This window comes from Diabrotica undecimpunctata, chromosome 6 (assembly GCF_040954645.1).
Source record: "Diabrotica undecimpunctata isolate CICGRU chromosome 6, icDiaUnde3, whole genome shotgun sequence".
In the NCBI taxonomy this organism is placed as follows: domain Eukaryota; kingdom Metazoa; phylum Arthropoda; class Insecta; order Coleoptera; family Chrysomelidae; genus Diabrotica; species Diabrotica undecimpunctata.
In genome coordinates, this window is record NC_092808.1 from 92,284,953 (window position 1) to 92,311,654 (window position 26,702).

At 33.4% G+C, this 26,702-nt stretch overlaps 1 protein-coding gene across 6 annotated transcripts in view; it reads right to left on the reverse strand.

Annotated features, from left to right (window-relative positions):
• Window positions 1–559: 559 nt before the first annotated feature.
• Window positions 560–26,702, reverse strand: part of kst (spectrin beta chain, non-erythrocytic 5 kst) — a 267,491-nt gene continuing 241,348 nt past the window's right edge. For 3 of the 6 annotated variants that reach the window (XM_072534881.1, XM_072534879.1, XM_072534883.1), the window contains exons 23-29: window positions 23,958–24,298; window positions 23,577–23,856; window positions 23,020–23,291; window positions 19,005–19,387; window positions 16,037–16,181; window positions 8,992–9,093; window positions 560–1,451 (exon numbers count right to left, since the gene is read on the reverse strand). In XM_072534881.1, coding sequence (XP_072390982.1) covers window positions 1,312–1,451; window positions 8,992–9,093; window positions 16,037–16,181; window positions 19,005–19,387; window positions 23,020–23,291; window positions 23,577–23,856; window positions 23,958–24,298 — 1,663 coding nt within the window. In that variant the 3' untranslated portion in view covers window positions 560–1,311. The remainder of the gene's footprint in view (window positions 1,452–8,991; window positions 9,094–16,036; window positions 16,182–19,004; window positions 19,388–23,019; window positions 23,292–23,576; window positions 23,857–23,957; window positions 24,299–26,702) is intronic. The other 3 variants (XM_072534880.1, XM_072534885.1, XM_072534884.1) reach the window with 3 other exon arrangements.

Below are 26,702 nucleotides of genomic sequence, written 5' to 3' on the forward strand. Positions count from 1 at the left end.
ATTTGAGAACACACACACACAAGAAAAACCTCATAAGTGCGAAATTTGTTTTAAGCAGTTTTGTTCACCGAAAGTGACCATAAAACGTCAAGATAGAGCAAATCTGACACCGGATTCGTGATCAGCATGCAAAATTAACTGCTAAATGATATCCATGTCGACATTTGATGAACTAAAAATTGCATTCCGGTTTTGAGGTCGACTTCCATAATCACTTTTTCTTTACTTGCATTATTATTGATGAATGTTATGTATATTCCTGCTTATATTGTTTGTATTGATCTCTTAATTTTTCTCGCAAAATAAAAATTTCATTTAAAAAACTCGATGTCGAGTTGGTCCGCTAGTTATAATTTATTGCAATAATACTTCAACATTACATCACTCCAGCAAAATCATCCATAATACAGGTATGATTGCCACAAAAACGGTCGTACTGGTGTACGATAAACGTGGAGAGACGGGCGCACTGAAAGGTTTAATATTATGGAATTGGTATTTCTAGATGGCATAAATTACACATTTTCACATATATCAAGAATAAAGAAGTATAAAAAAAGATAGGTAAAACTTTATTTCAATACAATAAAAGAATTATGTATAATCGTAAAATATAAAACATAAAATAAACATTATTTAAACAAAAATATAAAGAACAAAGTACGTATATAAAGCACAACCGCATAACTTAATAATAAATATTTATGAATATATCTTTATGGTAAAAATCTTACTAAAAATAAACTAACAAATTACTAACTAACCAACTTAGTTATGTTTAAATTTGATCGACCTGGGAGCTTTCTTAAACACGATGAAGAACGTAATATAACTAAAGAAATAGAAATTATTTAATTTGCAGCATAACGTAAGTAAGAAACATAGCTATCGCTTTTAGAGGACCTAAAATCTCCCAAGAATTAAATATTGATAATATGAATAAATAAAAAGGTTGATGTATTGGACAATAAATTGTGCAACGACCAAAAGTACGTTTCTTTTTTTAGAAAGTTAGAAATTAAACATACAAATTATTAATATAATAAATCACACCAATGGGAGTAAGAAATTATGTTCCTTGGTTTTTGGTGTATTTTATTAGTTCCTTACCATATTTTTTAACTTTATTGTACATATAAAGTTTATTTAAATTTACAAAATGTACTTTGTTCTCTATTTTCTTGTTTATTACATCAAAACATGAAAAGGTTTATGATTTGGTCAACAATGGTTAGCCATTAGAGAAATATATGTATTATATATGTACAGTTTGGACAAGGTTCTGCATTACAAAAATAAACTATACTTTTATTACATCTGTGAATTACGCTTCTTTCGAACGAACAAATCTCTTATTCGATGGGACACGTTTTTGGAATCTGGAGAACTTAAAGGTCTCGAAGTGGAGTGCCATTCTTGACCTCGACTTGGAGTAGAATTATTGAAACCTTCTGAAATAAGTAAAAGTAGATTACTCTAAAATGTAGATAAGTTTTTTATGCATTATTTAAAATCGATCTAAATTTTTAGCTGTAAAACTCTGACAGTTTATAAGGACTATTAATAATATAATAACAAAATAGTCGTTGTAGATTTGTATAATTTATGTATTAAACTGGAAAAGAGTCATTCTTAAACTGTACTTATGTAAACCAAATGTAACCAAATTATCCACGTATATTGACTTCTTCGAGAGCCGTGAGTAGCCTTCATGCTCGGATAAGGCTAATTTTGTAAGGTAAGCACGACAGAGTGAAAGCTAACGAGGAAGAGTAACAATGCCGCCTCAGTCATCAGGAATTATAAAACCGGATCTCCTTACAGATAATTCCGAACACGAAAAGAGATTAAGAAAATCGCGATGAAGCTCGGCAAGGACCGAAAAAGCCTATAATAGCAAGTGAGCAGGACAGAACAGTGAAGACGAGAAGAGCGCTCGACAACAGGCGCGTATCCGAAAGCCACGCTTAGATGGAACAATTCCTATCGTGTACTTTTAACTGTTACCACCAGCAATCATAGGGGGATAAGCTTTTTTCAGTTTTAAATTCAACTCGGCACTGTTTGTAGATTTTTTGGGTATTTTTTAGCCGGCAATAGTATTTCAATACTTTATATTTATGCATACCTTATATAGTTTGCAGTTATTTTGCGGCTATCCAATGCACTTTAATTATATTAAAGGTTTTGGTTTGTAGATCTTTTTAGTACGCGATATTTTTACGATCTACTTCTTTTTCAATAATATTTAACTAATCGTTTTTGTGAATTCGCAATTATAACATGGAACCTACAGAAGATTAACTAATTAAGCATCTTTTAAACGTTATTTTTGTCAACGGACAACGCACTGTTTTTTAAAGTACCCATAATGCTGCATTGAATGAATTGGATTTCGATCCGGCCACTAATCTTCGATGGATCTTCCGTTGTCGCCCAGTGTGAAGGACATTGATCCATTGTAAAACAAAATCAGTCAACCAGGCTGGTACATTGATGTGTGTAGAGACTATCGCTGGATTTATATACGGATGTTGAAGATACCTTGGACAGTAATAAAAACTAATGAGGAAGTACTAAGGAGGGTCAACAAAGATAGAGAATTGCTAAAGACTGTTACACTGAGAATTGCTAAAGACACACCGGAAAATATCTAATCTCGGACATATAGTCAGGGAAAAGCAACATAGAATACTACAACTGATTCTTGAAGGCAAAATAGAAGGCTGTAGAGGTGTAGGAAGAAAACAGGTTTCTTAAAAAAAAAAAACATTCGTGGATGGACTCGGACATCAAATGCAGGACAATTATTCCAGATGGCAGAAGATCGAGAAGCCTTCGCAATGATGATCGCCAACGTCGGATAAGTCTGATATGGCACGTGAAGAAGAAGATACTATCGCATTAATAGACCCCTGTTGTGGAACAAAATCTTGGGAAACAATACTCGAAGCTAAATCTTCAAATCGACAAAAATCGACATTTAGGGGGAAATGAGTACAATATTATGAAAGTCCATATAAAAATCTTTAATTTGAGCTTTGCTACATTAAATTCGACCCTATAGTTTATGAAAAATTAATGATTGAAGGTCCAAAAATGTAAATTTTTTGTCATTTTTAGTTTTTGAAGTAACTTTTGTAAAAATGATTTTTTTATTTTATTCATTTAAAAATATCTTTAAAAAATTGTTGAAAACGTTTATAAATTTTGCAGGATTAGAACTTTCATAAAAAAGATAAACGCATTTTCTTCTTGGTCGATTAAATTTTTATGTAGAAATAAAAATTTTTTCTTAAAAAATGTTTCATTCAACCCCTTATTTATTGTTTTGAAGTAGGAGTAACTTTTGCGTAATAAATTAATTAAGCGCTACCTATATATTACACACATTTTTAACTTATTGATTCTTATAGTTGAATTTAGGACAAAGATTAAAAAAAAGTGGAGTTAGCTTAATTTGTTTAAAAAATCACAGCTGCTTTTTCTATAACAATTAAGAATTAAAACCGGCGCCAATCAAGTCAAAAACCTATATTTTACGAGGATATAATTTTTATTTATAAAAACCCGCTATTTATAGTCAAAAAATATTAGTAAAGTTAAATGTTTTCTCGAGTAGTAGAAATGGCTCGATGATGGGAGAACTCTTCTGTAGGCCCGGTGAGAAAAAAAATTCAAAACTTCAAATCCCTGGCGCTCGGAAAAATTTATCATATCTCCGTTAAATATTTCGCTCTTTTTTTTAAAATGGGGTAGCGGAAAATTTTGTAACATTTTTTTTTGGTGACTCTTAACATTTCTTTTTACATTACTCTGAATCATCTATATTTTACATGATATATTTTTTTATACTCTTTAAATGAAAAGTTTTTAATATTTTACGAACTTATTACCTAGTAAAAAGAGGATTGTAGTTTAAAGTAAAATATATAAAAGAGAAAACAGAAACAGCTGTACTCTCTCTGTGTATAGCGATTTTAGTATTAGGAATTAATAATGGTTAAAAATTAAAAAAGACGTTTCAGTTTAGTTGTGTAGCTACGTAGAGAACTACTATATTATTTTTTAAAATCAAAACTTTATTACTTTAACAACCATTGTGAGTTATACATTAAAATTATACATTATTGTATTTCTTTTGCAAAGCTTTAAAAAATACTTTAACATATTTTAAAGTTTATTCCCTGTGATATTTGTTAAATATAAAATTGAAACACAACTCTTGTTCCTATTCTTTTTTGTTTATAAATAACAAATTTAAATTCAGATGTATATACATTATCTGATCATTGTTTATATATATATATATATATATATATATATATATATATATATACAAAATCCCTAAAAATTATATCTCCTTCAAACGTCTTCCGATCCTCGAATTAAGTATAGAGTTTCTCTTATAAATTTGAATTTAATTGATCAATTTAGTAATAATAAAACTTGTGACATTGATCCTTGGGCTCAAACGTTAACTTTTATATGTAATATTAACGATACAAAAACCTTATTTTAATAACTTTTGCAAATGAAACCTTAAGTTTGTTACTGTGCATTCAAATAAAATTTAGCATAATTTAAATTAAAATTAGCTTGAGATCTTTATGGCACTTATGTTTGACTTTTCTTTGTCATTGTATTTTATTAGATAAATCTTGTTATATAATAAATCGCACATGACGATTGGCCCGATAGTAGCAAAGATACGTGTCTGCGCATGTTAGGTCGTTTAGACACTATAAGCTTAAGATCTTTTTGGCGAATCACCCTATAACCGCAACCCTTTATTATTTGCATCTTGAGTTATCCTCTTTCCAACGACCCCTTATACGTCATGATCGAACCAGTTGTTCTCGAGCTGAACGACGTCAGATTGGAAGTGAAGGAGAGTAGCCCAATCGCCCTAACCTCTACTACAATTTAAACAGAAAGTAAGCTAACTCCTCTTCGATAGTTCGTAGTATAAATTTTTTTTCTACTACGAACCTCTGTCCTGACTTCAGTTATAAGAATCAATAAGTTAAAAATGTATGTAACGTGTAACGTATAGGAAGCGCTGTAGCTTAATTAATTTATAACGTAAACGTCGCCCCTATTTCAAAGCAATAATTAAGGGGTAAAAAATGTTTTTAAGCAAAAATTTGATCGGATCTTACAAAGTCTCATTCGATTTGTAATTAAAAGAGATGCAATATAATGCTTTTTTCATAAAAAAGAATGTTATTACATTCTTTTTACACAAAAATGTACAAAAATTATTTCAATAATAAAAAATAGCGAAAAATTGACATTTTTGAAGTTTTAATCGTTATTTGTAAATAAACTATTGGGTCGAATTTAATTTAACAGCTCAAATTAAAGCTTTTTATATGTACTTTCATAATATTGTAACAATTTTACCCTAAAATATTGATTCGATACAATAAAAATAATCAAAAAACACAGTTCTTTGAACCTTAAAAGTGCCATAAAAAATTATAACCAACAGTTTGGAGTTGCAAACACTTGGAAATTACGCCAGGAATTGCTCTTCATAACATAACACTGTGGTGGTTCACTAATTAATGCTCGTTTTTTTCTTGACAGCTTGGGCTATTATTTGTATAGAGGTCCGTTGTCGATACAAAAAAAAGACATCTTGAAGACTTTGGGTTTCGTAATTTGTCTTTTTTTGTAACATTCCAGATATATGGAGGTACTAAGTCTTCTCTAACATGAGGTCAAACCAAAGTTGTGATTCTTTAATAGAACACCCTGTATTTAATTTAAAAAAGGAATTCTCTATTTTTTCCTGATTACAATAACATAGAAATTATTAGTACACTACGAAAAATATTATTTCCGAATTTTTTTGAAAATTACAAAAAAGATCTTCATATTTTTTATTTATCAACTAAAAATTAAAATCGACTTTAAATTTTGTAAAAATATAGTATAAAAAGAAACGATCCAAAACCAGCTGGAAGAATCCCATATATATCAATCCATAGAAAATTGTAAGTTGTTAGTAATTATTAATAAATGTTATTTACAATCGGAATAACTACATTTTATTTTTAAAAAACAGTATGTTTGTTAATAAATATAATAAATATTCATGGTCTCGATAGCAGATGAATAGATCTTCGCTTTACAATAGATATATGTATACAGTGTATGTAGATAAGTTGGAATCGTCTGGGAATTTTTTTTATTATTAATTTTACGAAAAAAGTTATTCTTCATAAAAAACTCTGCATGGTCTAACCTAAGATTTCAAATATTATCATTCTTATATGAGGTATGTCAAAACATGAATGATAGACTAAAAGACTAAAAAAGCACCTTTATATTTCACATTATCGAAAACTTTTAATATTAAAAGTTTGGAAAAAAATTTGCAAATTTTTCACTAATTACCGATACCAGACATCATGATTATTTATTCATCATCATCAACCTGTATGCGTCCACTGCTGGACATAGGTCTCCCTCAGCTCTTTTCATCTGTCTCTGTTTTGTGTGGCTTGCATCCAGTTATTGGTAACACGCCTCAGGCCACCATCTAGTTGGTGGGCGTCCTCTGCTCCGTGTTGCTTCTTGCCTTGGTCTCCACTCTAAAATACGTTTTGTCCATCGGTTGTCTGATAATCTGGCGACGTGTCCTGTCAAATTCCATTTTAACGACGCGATTTTTTCCATAGCGTCTGTTGTTTTTGTTCTACGACGTATTTCCTCTATTCCGGGATTCGGTCTCTCAGAGAGACATCTAACATCTGGCGCTCCATATCCATCTGAGTCACGCGAATCTTATCAACTACCTTTTTTTAAGTGTAAATGTTTCTGCTCCATAAGTGAGTACAGGTAACACACATTGGTCAAAGATTTTCCTTTTGAGGCATATGGGTAGATCTAATTTAAATACACAGTTTAATTTACCAAACGCTGCCCAGGCTAATGCTATGCGACGTGAGAGCTCACATGTCTGGTTATCTCTGCCCAACCGAATTTCATGTCCTAGGTATCTAGTCTGTACAATATCCCTTCCATCAACAGCAATATTTCAATTTAGCACCAGATTAGTAGTAAAGAGTTCATTAGTGGTACAGCCAAACCACTCTCTCAAATTACGCAACCATGACATTCTTCTACGGCCTGGATTCCGTTTTCCTTCTATTTTTCCTTGCATTATATTTTGAAGTAATGCGTATTTATGTCCTCTCATCAGGTGACCCAAATATTCGAGTTTTCTTCGTTTGATCGTTGACAAGATTTCTGGGTCTTCCTATCCTTCGCATTACTTCAAAGTTTGTGACTCTTTGAACCCAACTTATCTTCAGTGTTCGACGGTAGCAGCACATCTCGAAACTTTGAATATTTTTTATGTTGTTCTGTTTGAGAGTCCAGGCCTCTACACCGTATAATAGCGGGTTAAATACGTTGCTCCTTAGCATTCTTAATCGTAGAGGGATGCTTGTCTCTGTACGTCTTTTTATTTCATTGTTTTGGTCTCTAGTTTCGTTTATTGAAGTCCCCAAGTATTTGTAACTTGATACTTTTTCAATTTGAATGCCGGTTATACTAATATGTGCTGGTTGTGTCATGTTCTTACTGAAGACCATATACTTTGTTTTTTAATATTGATACTTATGCCATAATTGTTGCATGCAATATTTATATTTGTAAGTAATCTTTGTAATTCTTCTATTGTTCTTGCAACTAGTACAGTGTCAGATATATTTGATTATGTTAGTGTAGCGATGGTCTATTCGGCATTCTGTCAATGCTTTTAACATTTTCTGATGGCTTATGGTATCGAATGCTTTCTCGTAGTCGACAAATATCAGTGCCAATGGTTTGTTGTATTCTGCAGACTTCTCTATCAGGTATCTAAATCGGGATACAGCACTAACGACCACTTTTTACTCTAATTCATTTCTAAAAGTGCCGTTTTGATTTTGTATGGAGTTATTTCTGGCATTAATTCTGATCCCTGGTTTGTGATTTTGGGCAGGGGCTGATCTTGCCTTTCGTCGATGCTCTCATACATTTCGCGATAAAAGGATTCGACAACTTCAAGGATTTTGGTTCTATCAATAGTAATGTTTCCATCTTTGTTTTTTATTTTGTACATATTTTTTTTTTGCTTATGTTGTTCATATTTCACCTCAACAGTTTTAAACTATTGTTTTCTTGAATTATTTTAGTGATTTCTCTTGTATTCTTCTTGTTTTCTCTTAAGTCTTTTCGGATTGACCGGTGGATATCTTTATTTAATTTCTTCATTGTTGTGTAGTTGGAGCCGTATTTTTCCGTCAGCTGTCTTCTTTTACCTATTAGCTCTATTACACGTATGTTAACTGAGTTGCCTGCTACGCGGACACTTAAGTTCGGGCGGTAGTGAACATCCACTCCTTAGCTTCTCGTGGGACAAGAAAAAACCAGAAGCAAAATGTTGTTGAAGCAAGGCCTCGGTCCAAAAGCCTATCAGAAAGCCACAAACATATACAGGGTGTGCCAACAGAAAGAAGCGAGACAGTCGAATATTTCGCGAAATTTACATCGGATCAAAAACTGAAAAATATATGTTCAATATTTTTCAAATATCTATCGAATAAGACCAAACTTGACCTCCCACCTACACCCCCTGGGGGTGGGACTGGGGACAACTTTGAAATCATCATCTAGATTACCAGTCTTGGTAATCTACAATCTACAAATCATAATATATTCACTCTCAGGCATATATTATTCCATGCCTTACTCTAATATATAGTCTTACTCTAATATACTGCCTTACTCTAACATATACATAGTCCCATTCAATGGAAAATATAATTTTTAAACGAGTTCGAAAGGCGAATGGAACGTTCATTTTTATGGGATAATCCATTACATTTACAATTTAAAACATACTGTTATTTAAAACTATTCTACAGTTAGAAGACGTAAAGCCCAAGAGTCGCAGAAAAGAAAGAAAGGCATAAATTTCCAGTTACGACTAACCGTTGACACTTCCACTACTGTCTGACGTATGAAGTCTTGATTCATATCCAAGCGTGACATCTGTCATCCTCGGAGGAATTGGTGGTGGTGAAGAACTTCCTCCTATATTGATTAATAAATTATATTTTTTACAAATTAGTAAGTCAATTATACATGTTACATTGTTATTTGAAAAATGGTAATTTTGATATTATCATAGATTGTAATATAGAGCCATCGAGTAAAATAATAACTAAAGCTTGTTGTGGAATTGGCATTTAAATTCTATTGGTTGGCCATTTAACACTTTTAGTCGAATAAAATTTATAATTTGACATTGTCAATAGGAAGGTTGTTTATCGTTAATTGTAGAAATATTTAAGAAAGGACAAAAAATTACACAATACCTAACATACTACCGTGGTCAACTACATTTTCCCTCAGTATCCACGTTATGATAGTATTCCAAGACCTATAAAGACTTGGAGATAGAATAGCTCTGATTTACGAATTATCTATATTAATAAAAATGAATCGCCGAAATGTTTGTACGTGCATAACTTCAGAATGACTGCACGAAATTAGATAAGATAATAGAGACGGTTTTAAGGATCTCTTAATTGTTCATACACAAACGTGATCCCTCTATAGTTAATTTAGCTGTCCACCTGGTGAATGTACAACGATCTTATTTCACGAGAGAAAATGCAATGCAAAGAGCTGAACGACCACCAACGACAAAGTTGAAAACTTACCTTTTCTTAAAGGGAGACTCACTTACTTAAAGGGAGAGAGAGACTTAGACAAGGGAGGTTAATGGCCGTTTTGATTAATTGTTGTTTTATTTGTGAGCTTATAAATTGGGGTTGAACTCTTTTTGTATATAGTCGATCAGAATATTTACCTCACACAAGTACACATAGTCTGTGAACTATATCAGTTATACACCGATCCAGATATTGTGAAATTCGTTAAAGTGCAGAGACTTAGATGGGCTGGACACATTGCTAGGATGTCAGATCACGAATACACCAAGAGATTAACATTTTCAAAACCAGCGGGCACAAGAAGCAGAGGACGTCCACGAATGAGATGGATTGATGATGTGGAAGAAGACCTACAGATTCTAGGGGTTAAAAGATGGAGGGAAGTTGCCAGGAATCGACAGGAGTGGCGACTTCTTTGTGAGCAGGCCAAGATCCACAACGGATTGTCGAGCCACCTATGATGATGAAGTACACATAGTCAATTTGAAGTTACGTTGAGTGTACTTATTTTGAGCTAATAATAAATATCGTTTACCCACAACTTAGACTTCGAATTATTTCACATCGTCGATCGAGAAGTTCGGATATAGGGAATTCGAATTTATAGTGATATTTTTGTATTTTACCGTCAACGGAGGAGAATAAAGTCTGCCAGAAAGCAATAGTTGCAAAAACGAGACACAAACGAATATCTATGGGTACTAATACGGCAAATTCCTCAAATCCATTGCCTACCGTGGGTAAAATCCGTATCACGTGGTCTATTCATCTCAGGTGATTTACTTTGATGGTTTTAAGGAAGTCTGCATCACCAACTTTGCGATATTTACTTATTAAATTAGACTCAGATCATGTTGGTACTATTTGAAGAATTTATTTTGAAGTTTGAGTAGAGCATATAGTCCAGTCGTCAGAGATTTGAGCGACCCTAAAAATCATACGAACAAGCTGAATTTTGCCGAAAATATCAATTTTGGGAATTTCGGGTTTTGAATTTGGGTGATGTTATCAACATTTATCGTTAAAAATTTTATTAAGAAAATTGTAAACAAGTTTGATTATGTATATATACATCGTTTTAGGGCAGTGGTTTCAATTCCAGTTCACCACATATTTATTCGGTATACTATTCTAGTTAGGATTTTTCTCGATGACTCGGTATTAATATATTAACAAAAGATATCGATACCGAATAAACTGATTTAGTTACTTGTTAAAAAAGGAATTTTTATTTATACCATACACGCTGCATATACAACAGATACTCATAAATATACACATATTATGCTAAATCTAAAAAATTAAAAATAAGGGAATCTATTTATAATAAAAATATAAGAAAATAGTTATATCAGCAAACATAGTCAAAACAGAGCAACAGGGATTGTTTTGAAATCGTTTAAATGTGTAATATACAAATTTTTCTAAAACAGTTGATGTGAAAAATGTACAGTTATACCAGTTTTTTGGTAATACCTTGCTCAAAATGTTTTCGATGCATATATACTAAGATGAAGTTAAATGTGTCGATAGCAATTAAAGTAAACTGTATACTCACGCTTAATCAAGCCATTAAGAGCGATGCTGGGAATATTTATATTCCACTATGCATCAACAATTTACTCATATAAATTACCATCTTTCTTGTACTCATTGCGTCGAGTAAGAACGATAAATATACGAAAATGGTTGCGTTTCGATTTAATTTGAGTTTCTTACAACTCACTAACACGTGTTTCTGGGTCTTCCCGTCATCAGAGAGAGCTTGTAAGAAAACTCGTATATTTATCGTTCTTACTCGACGCAATGAGTACAAGAAAGATGGTAATTTATATGAGTAAATTGTTTGATGCATAGTGGAATATAAATATTCCCAGCATCGCTCTTAATGGCTTGATTAAGCGTGAGTATACAGTTTACTTTAATTGCTATCGACACATTTAACTTCATCTTTCATCACTAGATGTCTCTAGTAGCATACTCTGGTAATTATTTTTTCTATAATTGCTAGAGTAGTCGGTGCGTTTTGGTTTAGTTTGAGTTTTCTTACAAGCTCTCTCTGATGACGGGAAGTCCCAGAAACACGTGTCAGGGAGTGGTAAAAAACTCAAATTAAATCGAAACGCAACCATTTTCGTATATATATATACTCAGATTTGTTAATTGTGTGACCAATATCTCTATATTTTTCGAAACTTATATAAAACCTTAGATACTTAATTGATATGATTCCTATTTTAGTGGATAATTTCCGATTACTAATTTTGTGATTAAACTTATAAAAATGATAGTAGAGAAAACCGAATATATAGTAACTAAGAAAAGTAGCTTGTGCCACTTTTCTTAGCTATGAATGGCATTGCATCAAAATGGAAAATGTGGGGGAACACGTGCGGGAGGTGGTCCGGAAGGCTGCAAATAGAGCGACTGCGTTGGGGAGGGTGATGCCCAACATTGGGGGACCCAAATCTGAAAGGAGGAGGGTCTTACACGGTGTTGTACAGTCGATCGTCCTCTACGCGGCACCAGTCTGGAGCGAGGCGGTAGAGATTACGTGCCCATAGAAGGCTCACGACACAAGTGGACAGAACAAGTCTGTTGCGAGTGGCATGTGCTTACAGGACTGTGTCTGCGGCATCCTTGTGGACCATCACCGGATGTGTTCCGTTGCATGTTTTGGCGTTGGAAAGAAAAGAGCTCTATGAGAGAAGAGGCCCAAACCTTAATATGGCCGAAAGAAGACAGGAAAGGGAAAGGTTAATTGAAAGATGGCAAGAAGAATGGAACAACACGGAGGATGTGTCAAAGTAGACGAAAATGCTGATCCCGAACATAAGAGATTGGGTGGACTGTGGCCACAGGCGACTGGACTATTTCCTGACGCAAGTGCTCACAGGACACGGGTGTTTTAGGGTCTACCTCTCTGTGTTCGGAAAGGCTGATACAGATAAATGCCTATACTGTGGACACTCGGACACTGTGACACATACGATGTCAGATTGCAACAGATGGATAGTAGAAAGGAACAGAATGAAAAGATAGACAGGTGTGAATTGTGTTACAGTGAGAGAAATGATTGAGAGAATGATTGAAAATAAATCAGGTTGGACTAGCAGACACAACTATATCCATGCAGCGATCAAGAAAAAAAAAAGAGGAAGAAAGACAGCTGGACCAACGGCAAAGGTAACAGTGAAAGAAGCTGGAAGTTGAAGCTAGAAAAGTGGGCCAGACTGTAGAGTTAGAATGCGTGAGTCAGACTATGGGGAAGGAGGAAATGCCGGTCTAGAAGTGATGAGGGTCTTCTACGTGCTACCTGGAATGAGACAGGGAGCCTCATTGCTGATTAGTGGAGTGTGGATGTAGATGAATGGAGAATGAATGAATGAAGGTAGTGCTTCGGAAGTGATGCCGGCCTTACAACGACCATTTCGCTTCCGGATCGCTGGATGACAGAGGAGGGTCTGGTTTAGCAGGTAGGCGTTCGGCGTAGACTCGGTGACGAGAGGCCATTTTAAAGTACCTCGAGAACTATCCCCGGGAGTACGAAGAACGAATCCTGTACTAAGGTCAGTCAGGCAGCGTCCTGGACTGAGATGTCTTTTGAAGATTCCAGACCCCCCCCCCCCCAATATAAAGACGAAAAAACAAAAGATTCTTGCCTATGCCGATAATTTATTCCTAATCACACAAACAAAAATGAGCTGCCGAGAATATTTAAATCCAAAAATAAAACTAAGGAATAAGATTCATATTGAAAAGTATCTCTCTAATGAGGTTTGGGAGGTAATAACGATTACTAGTCTGTAAGTTAAAATAATAATCCGGAACGCGTTTTTACATTACTGTAATCATCAGCTTTCGCTCAGGAGAAACTAAATGGGGTCTAATTGAAAGAAAAGTGGGAAAGTGACTGGGTTGCCAACGCCATAGGGAACATTCCAAACTACACAATTACTATTTAAAAAGATTTAATAGTGAATTATTAAATGATATGACTCATGTGATATTATATTAAAGCATGTCACTAGCACTGGTCCCAACTTTTCCCTTCAAAATGGTACCCACAGAAGAAAAATGGAACTTTTCGGTCTTTTTAATAACTCACTATTAAATAGATTAACAGTAATTGTATAGTTTGGGATGTTCCCTATCGCGTTAGCAACCCAGCCACTTTCCCATTTTTCTTTAAATTAGACCATTTTTTAGTTTATCCTGATTTATAAAGCTGAGGATGACAGTGATGTCGAAACGCGTCCTGGATTATTAAATAAATATTGTTTTTACAATTTGTGGTCTAATTTAAAGAATAGAAAAATCGTTATTAAGAAATAAGAACTGAGTATCAATAGCCTTTTTGAAAAGTAAACGAATTTGAATATCTAGAGGATAACGTAACCGACGAGGAAGACAGAACTCCGCGAAATAGAGGAAATAATTTCGAAGGGAAGGAGAACTAGCACAACTTGTATAAACTTTTATACTGCAATAATATCTTAAAAATACCAAAATTAACGGATAAAGCAATCCAAAATAATATCATATCCGAATTTTGATCCTACTAACGGTATACTGTATTGGAGTGAATGTTGGGTACTGAACAAAAAGAAGAAAATGCTTTGAATATCTAGAAACAAGGTGTACTGCAAAAGATGTTCGCATGAGTTAAAATGTAAGAAAATGCGTGAAGACAATGAACGCCCAAATTAAGGAGATATAGCAAGATCGTTTACACAATAAGTCACTGATAGCAGCACACATGACAAAAATTATAGAGAAAAGATAGACAAAAAAATATTGCTGAGAGATGAAGGAAGAAAAGAACAAAACGACTACGAAAATTGTTAAATGTTTGCCCAAGTCATATTTATCCTTTTTTATCTCATAAGTAATGTTTTTCCTATGACTTCGTGACTTATATAATAGTGATAAACTTTAATTATGAATGACAGGCATTTTATATAGTTTTAACTGTTGGTTATGTAAGATGATAAATGTATACTGATGTCCAAAAAAATGCAACATCTAGAAGGACATTTTTTAAATATTTATTTATGGAACTATCCATTATAATATTCTTATTATTTGATAACATTATGAACAAATTTGCAACGTCATTTTCATCAAAAATGAATAATGAGTGGCTCCTCCTTGATTTTTTATACACTCAGTTAATCTATGGGACATTGATCGAATTAAGTGGTCCATATCATATTGCGGAATACTCATCCATATACTTCTTATGGCATGGCACAAGTCTTCTGTTTGCTGGAGAACGTGTCAATCGATTTAAGTTTCGACCTACCATATCCCACACATTTTCAACGGGTGACAAATCAGCTGATCTTGATGGCCACTTCGAAGTCTTTATACCAGATTCTTGTATGAACTCCATGAGACATGTTTTGTCACCGCATTTGACATGTTTTATAGATATGGATTTAAAACCAGTTGCAGTACTTCACCAATATATCGTAGAGCTGTCAGAGTACCGTTAACAAGAACTAGAGGTGATCTGCTTCCCAAACATATAGCACATCATACCATAACGCTTGGTTGTCTTGCTGTATGAGGTTCAACAGTTAAGTCTGTTTCGTCTCTCGCCTAGAAAACGTCTTGTCCTTATGCGCTCATCAGAGCCACCCAAACAAAACCCAGGTTCATCACTGAAGCAGACAAAATTTCATTGGTTATTCCAGTTTTGTCGAGCTCGGTACTGAGCTTTATACTGTGGCGTCAAAGGCAACCTCATGCAGGTAAGTCTAATCATTGGACCACCACCTCCACTGGACAACACTTAACACCGTTGATGGATTAGCTTCAACTCTTCGTGAAATTTCACATAAACCAAAACCGACCTCTTTCATACCTGCAATCGGTCCTTTTTAGAAGTCGCTTAAATGACGAAATTGTCGAAGACCTCGAAACTCTTTGGATTTCAGATTTTTTGAGTAAATCAAAAACAATCCAAAATGACTAAAAATTACAAATAAACTAAAGTTAAATCCACAGAAATAAACTTTCTTATCTTTTTTGTTTTTGCAGAAAAAAAAAAGAAAAAAACTTCAATTAAAGAAAAGATAGCGAAGTAATATATATTTAGATAATGCTTACAAAGAAATACTTTTGATCCAAATAAATAACCATATACAAAGTGTTGCATTTTTTGGCCATCAGTATAATTACACAATTTTTTAAAACTATGTTTTTACAAAGTATTTGTTTAATTAACAATGCTGTATATTCCCGCAAGTCTCTCTTATATAGTAAATAAATTCAAAAAATAATGATTTGCTTACCAATAGTATGTCGGTACGGATGGGTTGTCGTTGAAGATACACTTCCGTTGGTAGCATGAGGATCCTGTCTTAAGACAACTGTGTCGGGTACATCTGGACTTGAAGTTCTACTTGACTGCGAACTAATTTCGAAATCGTTTGGATCCTGTACACAAAAATTGTAATACTAATTTATTAATTGGAACAGTTATTTAACATAAATCACGATGATATAACAAAAAATATTTATGTGGTGAGATATTAATAATTCCATCAATATCTCATCAAAGTTTCTATATATTGTATTATACCAAGTCTCGATCTGACCTGCAGCCTGACTCATACTCTCGAATTTGCTAGAATTTATGTGTTTGATATAAAAGACCAGTTTATTTTATGTCATCATCATTCAGCTTTGGAAGTCCACTACTAAACATAGACCTCTTTCTCATGTTTCCGCTGTCTTCATCCAGTTTTTATTTAGTCTTCTTTGGCAGTCCATCGTGTAGTTGGTCGACCGACCCTTCTCTTGTCTTCCCTTGGTCTCCATTCCAATAACCTTTTCGTCCATCGCCCATCCGTCATTCTAGCTATGTGTGCTGCCCATCTCCATTTTAGTCTGGCTATCCTTTCGAGCCACTGGAGAGACGTTTTCCGAGTCCATGAGAGCAGCCCAAAATCGCAAGAGATGGAGAGAATTGACGGAAGTAGGAAATCACGATCCTCAGCAATGAGGAAACGACAAGAGAGAGAGATTACTCTCAAATGACAATATAAAAGAACTCACTGTACTTTTCAATGAAATATATGATACCAGTGAAATTCCATCGGACTGGTTAAAATCGATCTTTATTCCTCTACCTAAGAAACCAAACGTTAAGAAATGTAGCGATTGTAGACTCATTAGTTTAATGAGCCATGCCGTTAAAATACTGTTGCATATTCTTCTAAACCGAATTAACAAGTGCGAAGAAATAATTAGTCAAGAGCAGTTCGAGTTCCGGAGGTGCCTTGGAACTAGAGAAGCACTATTTTTTATGTAAACACTCCTTCAATGATGTTGGGAGGTAAGAAAACCCGTATATATGTGCTTCATTGATTTTGAAAAGGCATTTGATCGCGTTCAGCATACCAGACTAATTACCGCCTTGCAGAGCATAAAACTAGATGAGAAAGACATCAAACTTTACTGGAACCAAACAGCCATTATTAATACCAACAACAGAGAAGCAAAGCCAATCAGTATTGAACGAGGCGTAAGACAGGGCTGTGTACTGTCTCCCACCCTCTTTAACGTGTATTCTGAGAATCTATTTAGGGAAGCTTTAAAAAATCAAAAAGGAATTATCATAGGAGGAGAAATAATTAACAATATACGGTACGCCGACGATACTGTGATTCTAGCTGAAAACATCGACGATCTGCAGGAGCTAATCAATAGAGTTGACATGGAATGCCCAAATTGGGGACTGTCGATAAATATCGATAAAACTAAATACATGGTGACCAGTAAAGTGGATATCGGCGCAACCCAACTGATATTAAACCAACAACCGCTGCAGAGAGTTCAGAGATTCAAATACCTTGGATGTTGGATTACCCAAAATCTGGATCCATCCTCCGAAATTTGATGTAGAATTGAACAGGCAAGAAACTCATTTCAAAAATTCAAGCCTCTATTATCCAATAACTCATTAAATTTGGAAATCCGTGAAAAGTTTACAAGATGTTACGTGTGGTCTGTACTTTTGTATGGATGTGAAACTTGGGACTTTAAACGCCGATATCATGAATAAAATCGAGGCGTTTGAGATGTGGTTGTATCGAAGGATACTAAAAATTCCATGAACTAGCAGGACCAGAAACGAAGAAGTTCTTCGAAGAATGGGACATCAACGAACTCTATTAAATATTATTAAGAGGCGTAAACTAGAATATCTTGGACATATAATCAGAGGACCAAGATGAGTTCCTTCGGCTAATTCTCAACGGTAAAATCGAAGGAAAGAAATGGATAGGACCGAAGAAACTCTCTTGGTTGAGGAATTTGCGGCAGTGGACAGGTTTGACAGCGGACCAATTGCTACACGTAGCGCAAGACCGAGATCAGTATAACAATATTATAAGCATGGTAGTCGCCGACGTTCCGTAGGGATATGGCACTCTAAGAAGATCCTTTCGATGATGTTAGTCACCTTGGTTCTTCTCTGATCACTTCGTTTTTTAATTTTACTCGTTTTCCCAACATGAATCGCTCCATTCTTGATTTTCATGACCCTCAATTTAGTAGCTGAAGCTTTTGTTGAAAGTAAGTGTTTCTGCACCGTATGTCAACTTTGGTAGCATGCATTATCACATTTCTTTTCAGACATATAGGCAGCTCACTTTTAAAAGTTTCTCTTAGTTTAGGTTGCCCACCCAAGACCGATTCTTCTCTTTCATGGGTCTGATTGATTATCCTTACCAATTCTAATCTCGTCTCCCAGGTATTTATATTTATTTATGAGTTCTATTTCTTGTCCATCAATGCTGATGTTTTAGTAACAAATATAAGGATTTTCTCATTTTTCACAAAAACATATATAACTTTCGATTCCGACCATATTTCGGGACGTCCAAAACGGGAAATTGAAGTCGAATGTTTCTACTATAGATTGTATATAGTCGCTTAATGCTGACGAGTCTTGGAATTTCGAAGGAGACTTTTGGTGTTTGCTCTTTCAAAGCATTATTAAAATAATCTCTTAACACATTCACTTAAAAAGGTTAATAAAGGCTTTTTATCATTAAAATAATCTCTTCACACATTCACTTGAAAAAATGTAATATTGCATGTCTCAGGGGTCACCGTGAAAATACGTTGCACATATATGTTGCACCACTTCCACAGAAAAAACAGTTTTTAATCTTGTACTGTCGTAAAAAATTAGTAAATTAAGGAAATTTAAATTACATAAGTACATAATATGCAAGATTATTACAAACCTACCTTCGTAATCTCAAAATGCTGTAACTGATTTGCCGGAGGTAGTTTCGCTCTGAAGGTAATTTTATTGATCCAATCCATCATGTCGACTTCTGAATTGGACGCAAACAAAAACTCTGATCCATCTGTAATAGACAATCGGAAAGTATGTTTTCGTTTTTGGTAATCGTCTGCTATTCCACAGGTGGCATTGTGTATATTCAATGGTGGTGCATTAGCTTTACTCGCAACAAAATCATCCTTTGTTTTAAAGAAACATAGTAATTGGCCACAGAGAACAGTGTAAGAATGTTTCCATGCCCGATTTGTAGCACGTTTTTGTCCAGGAAGCAGGAGTTGTTTTCTTTCGAGAAATGCTTCAGCTTCCACAGGAGGTAGTACTAATTCTAAAAAATAGAAAAACAGTTGCAATGAGAACGTTAAAACGTAAGCAATTTATTAAAATTAATAAAATAAAGTATTTTTTTTTATATTAAGAACTCATCTTCAGTCAGATTTTATTAATATAAGCATAAAAAGCCTATAAAGACCATTTAAAAAAGTTACAAATTGGAAAAATATTCTATAATATATTTACAGTCAAGAAAAAGCCCACTTAAATAATTACTCATGAGGAGATTCTAAACTCTGCCCGTGTAAGTTGTGGGGTGAACTGTAGCTATACACCCGATTAAACCGATCCCAATCCCGGTAAAATAAAGAGGGACAGAGGAGTAACAGCTCTATAAAAAAACCAGAGTTCAGCTGGCCCGGCTCATAGCACTCAGTGGGGGGGCACTTATCTAGCGTTACAGATAACGACCACAACGACCATGAAGGCGAATAAGAAAAAATTCGAACCGGCGAATTCGGTGGAAATGGCAGCCCGGTATCAGATTATAAGCGGCTGAACTCAAAACAGTGAAGGTAACGGGAAAGCACACTATTAATTATTTACCAGGATATTGATATGACGACGAAAACAACAATCACGGCCTGTAGTCCCGAGCAGCTCTTTGGTTAGCAAAGTGTGAACGTTAGAATACTTTATGCTTCTGGTAAATTTGAGCATCTTGTTCAGGAGACCAAACGCTTAAAATTGTCAATTGTAATAATCTTCTTACATCTGCGCCACATTACATTTAATATTAACTTAATGCATAGAAGTATATACCCCTACCTGCAGAAAGTATGCAAATGAAGTAAAAAATGCTCTATAATAAGCTTATTATAGCATATAACAGCTTAAAATCTAACGAAATCACATTCATAATGGGCGATTTTAATGCCAGAATTGGTAAAGGGCGTAGATCATATCTTTTAGAGAAATATTGCCGAGAGGCATAAATGAACAAGTGGATAGACTGGTTGATTTTTGCCCAGAACACAATATGGTAGTAACCAATACATACTATAAGCTACATACTAGCAGGCTGTATACTTGGAGAGCCCCTGCAGATAATCCAACACGTATAATAAGAAATCATCAATATCAACAAAAGATTTAGGCACTTCATAAGTAGAGTTATGACATACCCTGAGCAGATATTGGATCTGATCACAACCCTTTAGTCGCCGATGCAAAAGTAAGGATAAAACGAATAGAGAAAAAACATCAGCAAAAGAATTTTACTATTTCAGATGTCACCATGGAAATTATTTCGGGAACACATGATCAAGATACTAGAAGAATATAGTGTAATAGATTCAAGACACAACAATGGATGATGGAAGAAATACTAGACATTATCGAACAAAGAAGACAATACAAGGACAAGGCAAACGAATACAGAAGAAAATGAAAAGAAGTAAAACAAACAATAGACAACAGCTAAAGAAAAGTGGATAGATGTCCAAAAATTAAAGAATTGGAAAAGAAAAACGTAAAGTTGCTGGCCTGTATAATAAAAAAAACACTAATACTCTAGTAGATTATTTAGGACAAATTTACAAGTTATCATTGATGAACGCGATATACTTGAAAAATGGAGTAACTATATAACTGATTGGGTCCGAGATGAACAGAAATTTTAAAATTTAAGTTCTTCATGCTATAAAATTAGCCAAAACCAAGAAAACAACTGGACCAGACAACATCCCAGCAGAACTCTTAAAAATGATACAAGAGGACCACATCAGCGCCCTAGTTAAGCTTTTTAATGATGTAAATATAACAGATTAATTAGTGTGCTGAACTAAACATTGAAAATTTTTACTTTACAATATTCATAGATGAATAGGAAGTCATGCGGAAGAGACCTAGATGAAACCCAGTTTGGATTTAAGATGTTTACTTGGATTTGGTAAAGATGATAAATATAATTTACGTGGCTTTCATCGATTACGAAAAGGTTTTCGATAGGGTACAGCATGGAACGCTTTTGAACATATTAAGAACCAAAGTCATTAGTGGTAGATATCTACGTATCATAGAAAACTTATATTGAAAACAGAAAGCATCGTTCAATTAGAGATTAAGAGACGAATGACAGAAATGGCTGAAAAGGACTGATGGAACAACGAGCCAGAGGAAGACTGAGACTTAGGTATCAAGACAAATTACAGGATGATTCAAAATCTATTGGAGTTAGAGCATGAAGAATAGTTGCCAGAGACAGGGGTGAATGAAGAATTGTTCTGAAGAAGGCTTTAGCTCATAACGATCTGTGATGCTACTGATGATGATGTTGTTACATTCAAAGAGGCATCAAACAGGGATGCATTCTAACCCCGATGTTATTTAATAACTACTCGGATACAATTTTCAAACAGACTTTACAAGATCAAGATTTTGGAGTGAAAATAAATGGTAAATTAATTAATAATCTTACACACGCACATGACAGTGCTATCTTATGTGATAGTCTCCAGGGCCTTCAAGTAAACACAATAGGAAGAGAAACGGGTCTAAAAATAAATGTTTCTAAGACAAAATTCATACAATTATATTCAGTCGCCAATCTCACTTACATCTATTCCCTATAGATAGATCAACAAAATATTCAGAGATTTACCCACTTTAAATATCTGAGATACTTCATTACAGACCAACTAGAACCGAGTAAAGAGATCAAGTACAGAATTGAAGCAGCTCGCACGTTTCTGAAAATGAAATCATTTTGAAGATGATTCTAATTTGATTAGAAAAACAAATTCATATTATAGAAATAAGGAACGTTTTAGTTGCTGTAAACATGACAGTATCAGACTAACGTGAGCCTTTCCTCATTAGAAAATTCAAAAGGCCAAGGTATTTTAAAAATGGCAAATCTTTACCGACGGAGTATACGACAACTTCAAAAGCCTGGATGACAAGAAAAAGAAAAAAGCATGATGCTCATGGACAACTGTACAGCTCGTGGACGTATTCCTTCACTTACTACATTGAAGATTGAATATCTTCTACTTAATACGTTGTCAAAGCTGCAGCCACTTAACTTTTGATAGATATTTTGCGACAGATCGACGTACTTCAGGCAACGGGGTTTTTAAAAAAATCTTATGATGACGTGTCTACGAGAACTGTAATTGTTTTGCTTCTTGCGGATTCGGAAACAAGTCAGTCACAGGAGTAGATCGAAGAGTTCGTTGCTGTCGATTCGGAGGCACCATTTTAGCCACTCTAACAGATGAAAAAATAGTGAAGGAAGTAACAGGGATCGACCAAGATTTAGGAAATGAAGAAAACCGTGCAGACAGCAGTTACCTAGCTATTATGCCTACTATACAACAAATGATGAGTGTTCTAGAGAGTTTAGAATTGATTTTAGAATGATGTGAGGTGGTTGTCAGTGTACAAGTGTAATATGATGTACAAATCTTGAGAAATATAATATAAGTAGCAAGTTTTAATATTTTAATATATATATATATATATATATATATATATATATATATATATATATATATATATATATATATATATATATATATATATATTTCGCTGGTCACGACGAGTTCATTTTATCGAGAGTCGACTGTACTCATATTTGAATTATTCATTCTGATCTAGTTAATGCACGCAAAAAAAATTAATTACCATTCTTTGATCGAATAGATCCTCGCCTTCTAGTATTGAAAGACGGCGTTCTCTTTACAGGTTTGACCAAATTGCCCACTTTCATACTCTCAGCTCGTTTAACAGAAACATCAGACCCTCTTCTAATTCTATCTCTGTCGAACGTGTGGGCTATTGAGTTAGTTTTACGTATAGATATATTGTTATTTTCGGCAGGTGATTGAGTAGATTGTTGAAGAGCTTCGAGTTGCTCATGTGATATTACTGGCCTTGCATCTTCGGGTAAACTGTACCTAAAATAAATTTAAAAATTTTGATTAAAATACAAAAATATACCTGAACCACAGAAAATAAGTTAAACTACAGATAAACACCGATAAATTGAGAGAAACATTAACATATGTAAGAACTATAAATCAAGAATGGATAGTACAAGAAATCCTTGAAAATATGGAAGAACGAAGGACTTCTGTCCTCCATACAAACAGAGATGAACGTAAACATCAAAAATAAATAATTGATAAAACACAAAATAAAGAAAGCAACTAACGGTTACTATTTATTTCAAAAACACTAACCTTGGTAACGATTCCTGTCGTCTTAGTTCATTTATTCTCGCCTTCTCTTTTTGCTTCCTCTGTTCTAATTTCTCTTGTTCGATTCTTTCCTTCTCTTCCTTTCTAGCTCTGGCTTCCTGAAGTTTTTGTTGTGCAAACGAGTCTTCTAAGAGAGTCTGTCGTTTTAAAGCATTAAATCTTGAGTCCTGAGCTTTGATAGTTTCCTCAAAATCGCGATGTTTGAGGATAAACTCCTCAACTTGGGAGATAGAGTCTCCCACTTTACCATCTTTAAGAGTACCTATAAAGAAATATTTTTTTTGTAATAATGCATGTTGTAAAAACTAAGTTTGAATGCATTTTTAAATTATACAAACTTCTAATTTCAAAATATTGCCATACCTTCTCTAACTGCCATCCAATTCTCCAAAACGTTGGCATCTCGTTTGAAAAGTTGAAGGTCCAAATTTTGTTCGTATATAAGATTTCTCTTTTTCCAAGTGTTGTCTAACAAATCAATTTTCTGTTTAAGTATTTTAATTTTGTCTTCGATTTCTTGAGACAAACTATGACCTTCTTTTATAAACGTTTGACCAGTTTCATAAAATTGTTGGAATACAGGTAATCTTCCATCGATTTCAGTACTGTACTCTTTATGTCGACCTAACAACAGTTCTGCTTCGATACAATCTTGAGGTAAATCTGGAGCAGTAATTTTGGCAAGCATTTCGTTTATCCACGCTCTAAAAAATACAAGTTATTTATTACTTTTAACTTAACTTACACAAAATGATAAATCAGATCAATTTAAGAGTGAAAGTCTACTATTATTAAATCTAATATAGGGTGTTTCGCGTAGAATTCACATTAGACTTACTGTTTTTGACTATAAACGAATTTAAAATCTGAAAATTTGTCCTTCCGCATAATTGCGGCAGATCTGCTTGTCGAAAATATGGGCAGCTCGCTTTCACATCCAAGTAAGACTGAAAGTCGCCATAAATTTTGTTGAACATCCTATATATTTTTGTATTTTTAGATTTTGGGTAATATATTATATATATATATATATATATATATATATATATATATATATATATATATATATATATATATATAGTAATATATATATATATATATATATATATATATATATATATATATTATAAAAATGTATACTTTTTGTCTCACTCAAATCTGTTTTTTATGTTGAAAGTTAGGGACAGGATTTTTAAAGTTAATAATTTATCTATTTTAAGAAAGGATAATTATTATTTCTTAGAAATTCACATCGGAATCCGATTTCTTCATTCAGGGTGTTTATAAATGGTTAAGGCATTTGTTAAAAAATCAATCCAACGTAATCTCATAAGATTGAAACATCCTGTATTTTATAACTTTATTAAAATAAGAAATTAATTGACTTCTACTTGTATTAGAGTTCCTTATACCTAAAATGAATACTTCGGGAGTTAATTGTGGTTTATTATTAAAGATAAGTCTTAATTATTGTCAAATTTAGAAACAAATATTGCTGTAATAATAAACACCCATTTGCAAACTGTTGCAAATTTTCATTGTTCTTAGGAATGTTATTTTTATTGTTATTGGCAAGTACAAGACGGAAAAACAGCAATAGATAAAAGAGAAAATTTTAGACATAATATAAGAAGGGAGAAAATAAAAAATCAAGGAAGGTAAGTAGACTTGGTTAGATGAAAAATATTATGAGATTGAGTAATTTGAAATAAAATATGATTAGGCCTTATGATCTGTTCCGGATCAAGTGTCCATGTTTTCCGAGGACGTATTTTATTGCTATTTTTGGTATGTGGTCTTCATTCATACTATCTGCATGGTAGTACCAGTTGTTACGGTAATAACAACTGGTACTACCATAGATTTGGATTTTACTACTGGATTTTTTCTTCTATTGAGAATATGTTGAGGTCGTTCACAAATTTCATTTCTGCTACGTGGATTTGTGACAGATCTTTTTGTTTTATTACCCACGTCCATTAATCATACAGAAATGTTGGTTCCGCCATTGTCTTATAAAACTTCAATTGGGTATTACTTCTGCATTTATTATCTAACGTTCTTCTTACTGTTCCGCACGTTCTATTGAACGTTGGTAGTTAATCTTCTATGTCATGTTCAAATCCGTATGATATGTGACATCCTATCATATTAAGTCATCTTCAGTTAAGTACATCAACTGTGTAGTTAATACGTTATAACGTGATAACGTTAATTTAAACTGAACAAAGTAGACTATTTATTACAAAGTCCTTTTCAAACGTTAAGGATACAGAAAAAGATTGAACTTAAACGATTAGATGCGTATCAACCAAAGGACTTTAAATTTACACAACTTAAAATGAATGTAAAAAACTATTTGGTACTGTCAACATTGCTTCAGTGATGGTCTCTGCTATAAAATTTCAGTATAGAAACACAATGAACAAGTCACAAAGAATAAGCACATAATTAATAGAGTTATTGAATGTTTAAAGTATTGAATTTTTTTGATTTATTATCCTTGCTTAGTAATCTTGATAGTATATTAGAAGAACATTTAAATAGTACATCAGTTTCTAAATATATCTCACATATTATACAAAATGAACTTTTGGATTGCATGTATAAGGTTTATTATGAAGAATTAATCAAGATATTAATTCTGCCAGTTTTGTAGCTTTACAAGCTGATAAAACAACAGACATATCCTGCAAAAGTTAATTTGTTATTATTTTGCGATATATTAGGTGTGATAAATCTGTTGAACGGTTTATATATATATATATATATATATATATATATATATATATATATATATATATATATATATATATATATATTATAAAAATGTATACTTTTTGTCTCACTCAAATCTGTTTTTTATGTTGAAAGTTAGGGACAGGATTTTTAAAGTTAATAATTTATCTATTTTAAGAAAGGATAATTATTATTTCTTAGAAATTCACATCGGAATCCGATTTCTTCATTCAGGGTGTTTATAAATGGTTAAGGCATTTGTTAAAAAATCAATCCAACGTAATCTCATAAGATTGAAACATCCTGTATTTTATAACTTTATTAAAATAAGAAATTAATTGACTTCTACTTGTATTAGAGTTCCTTATA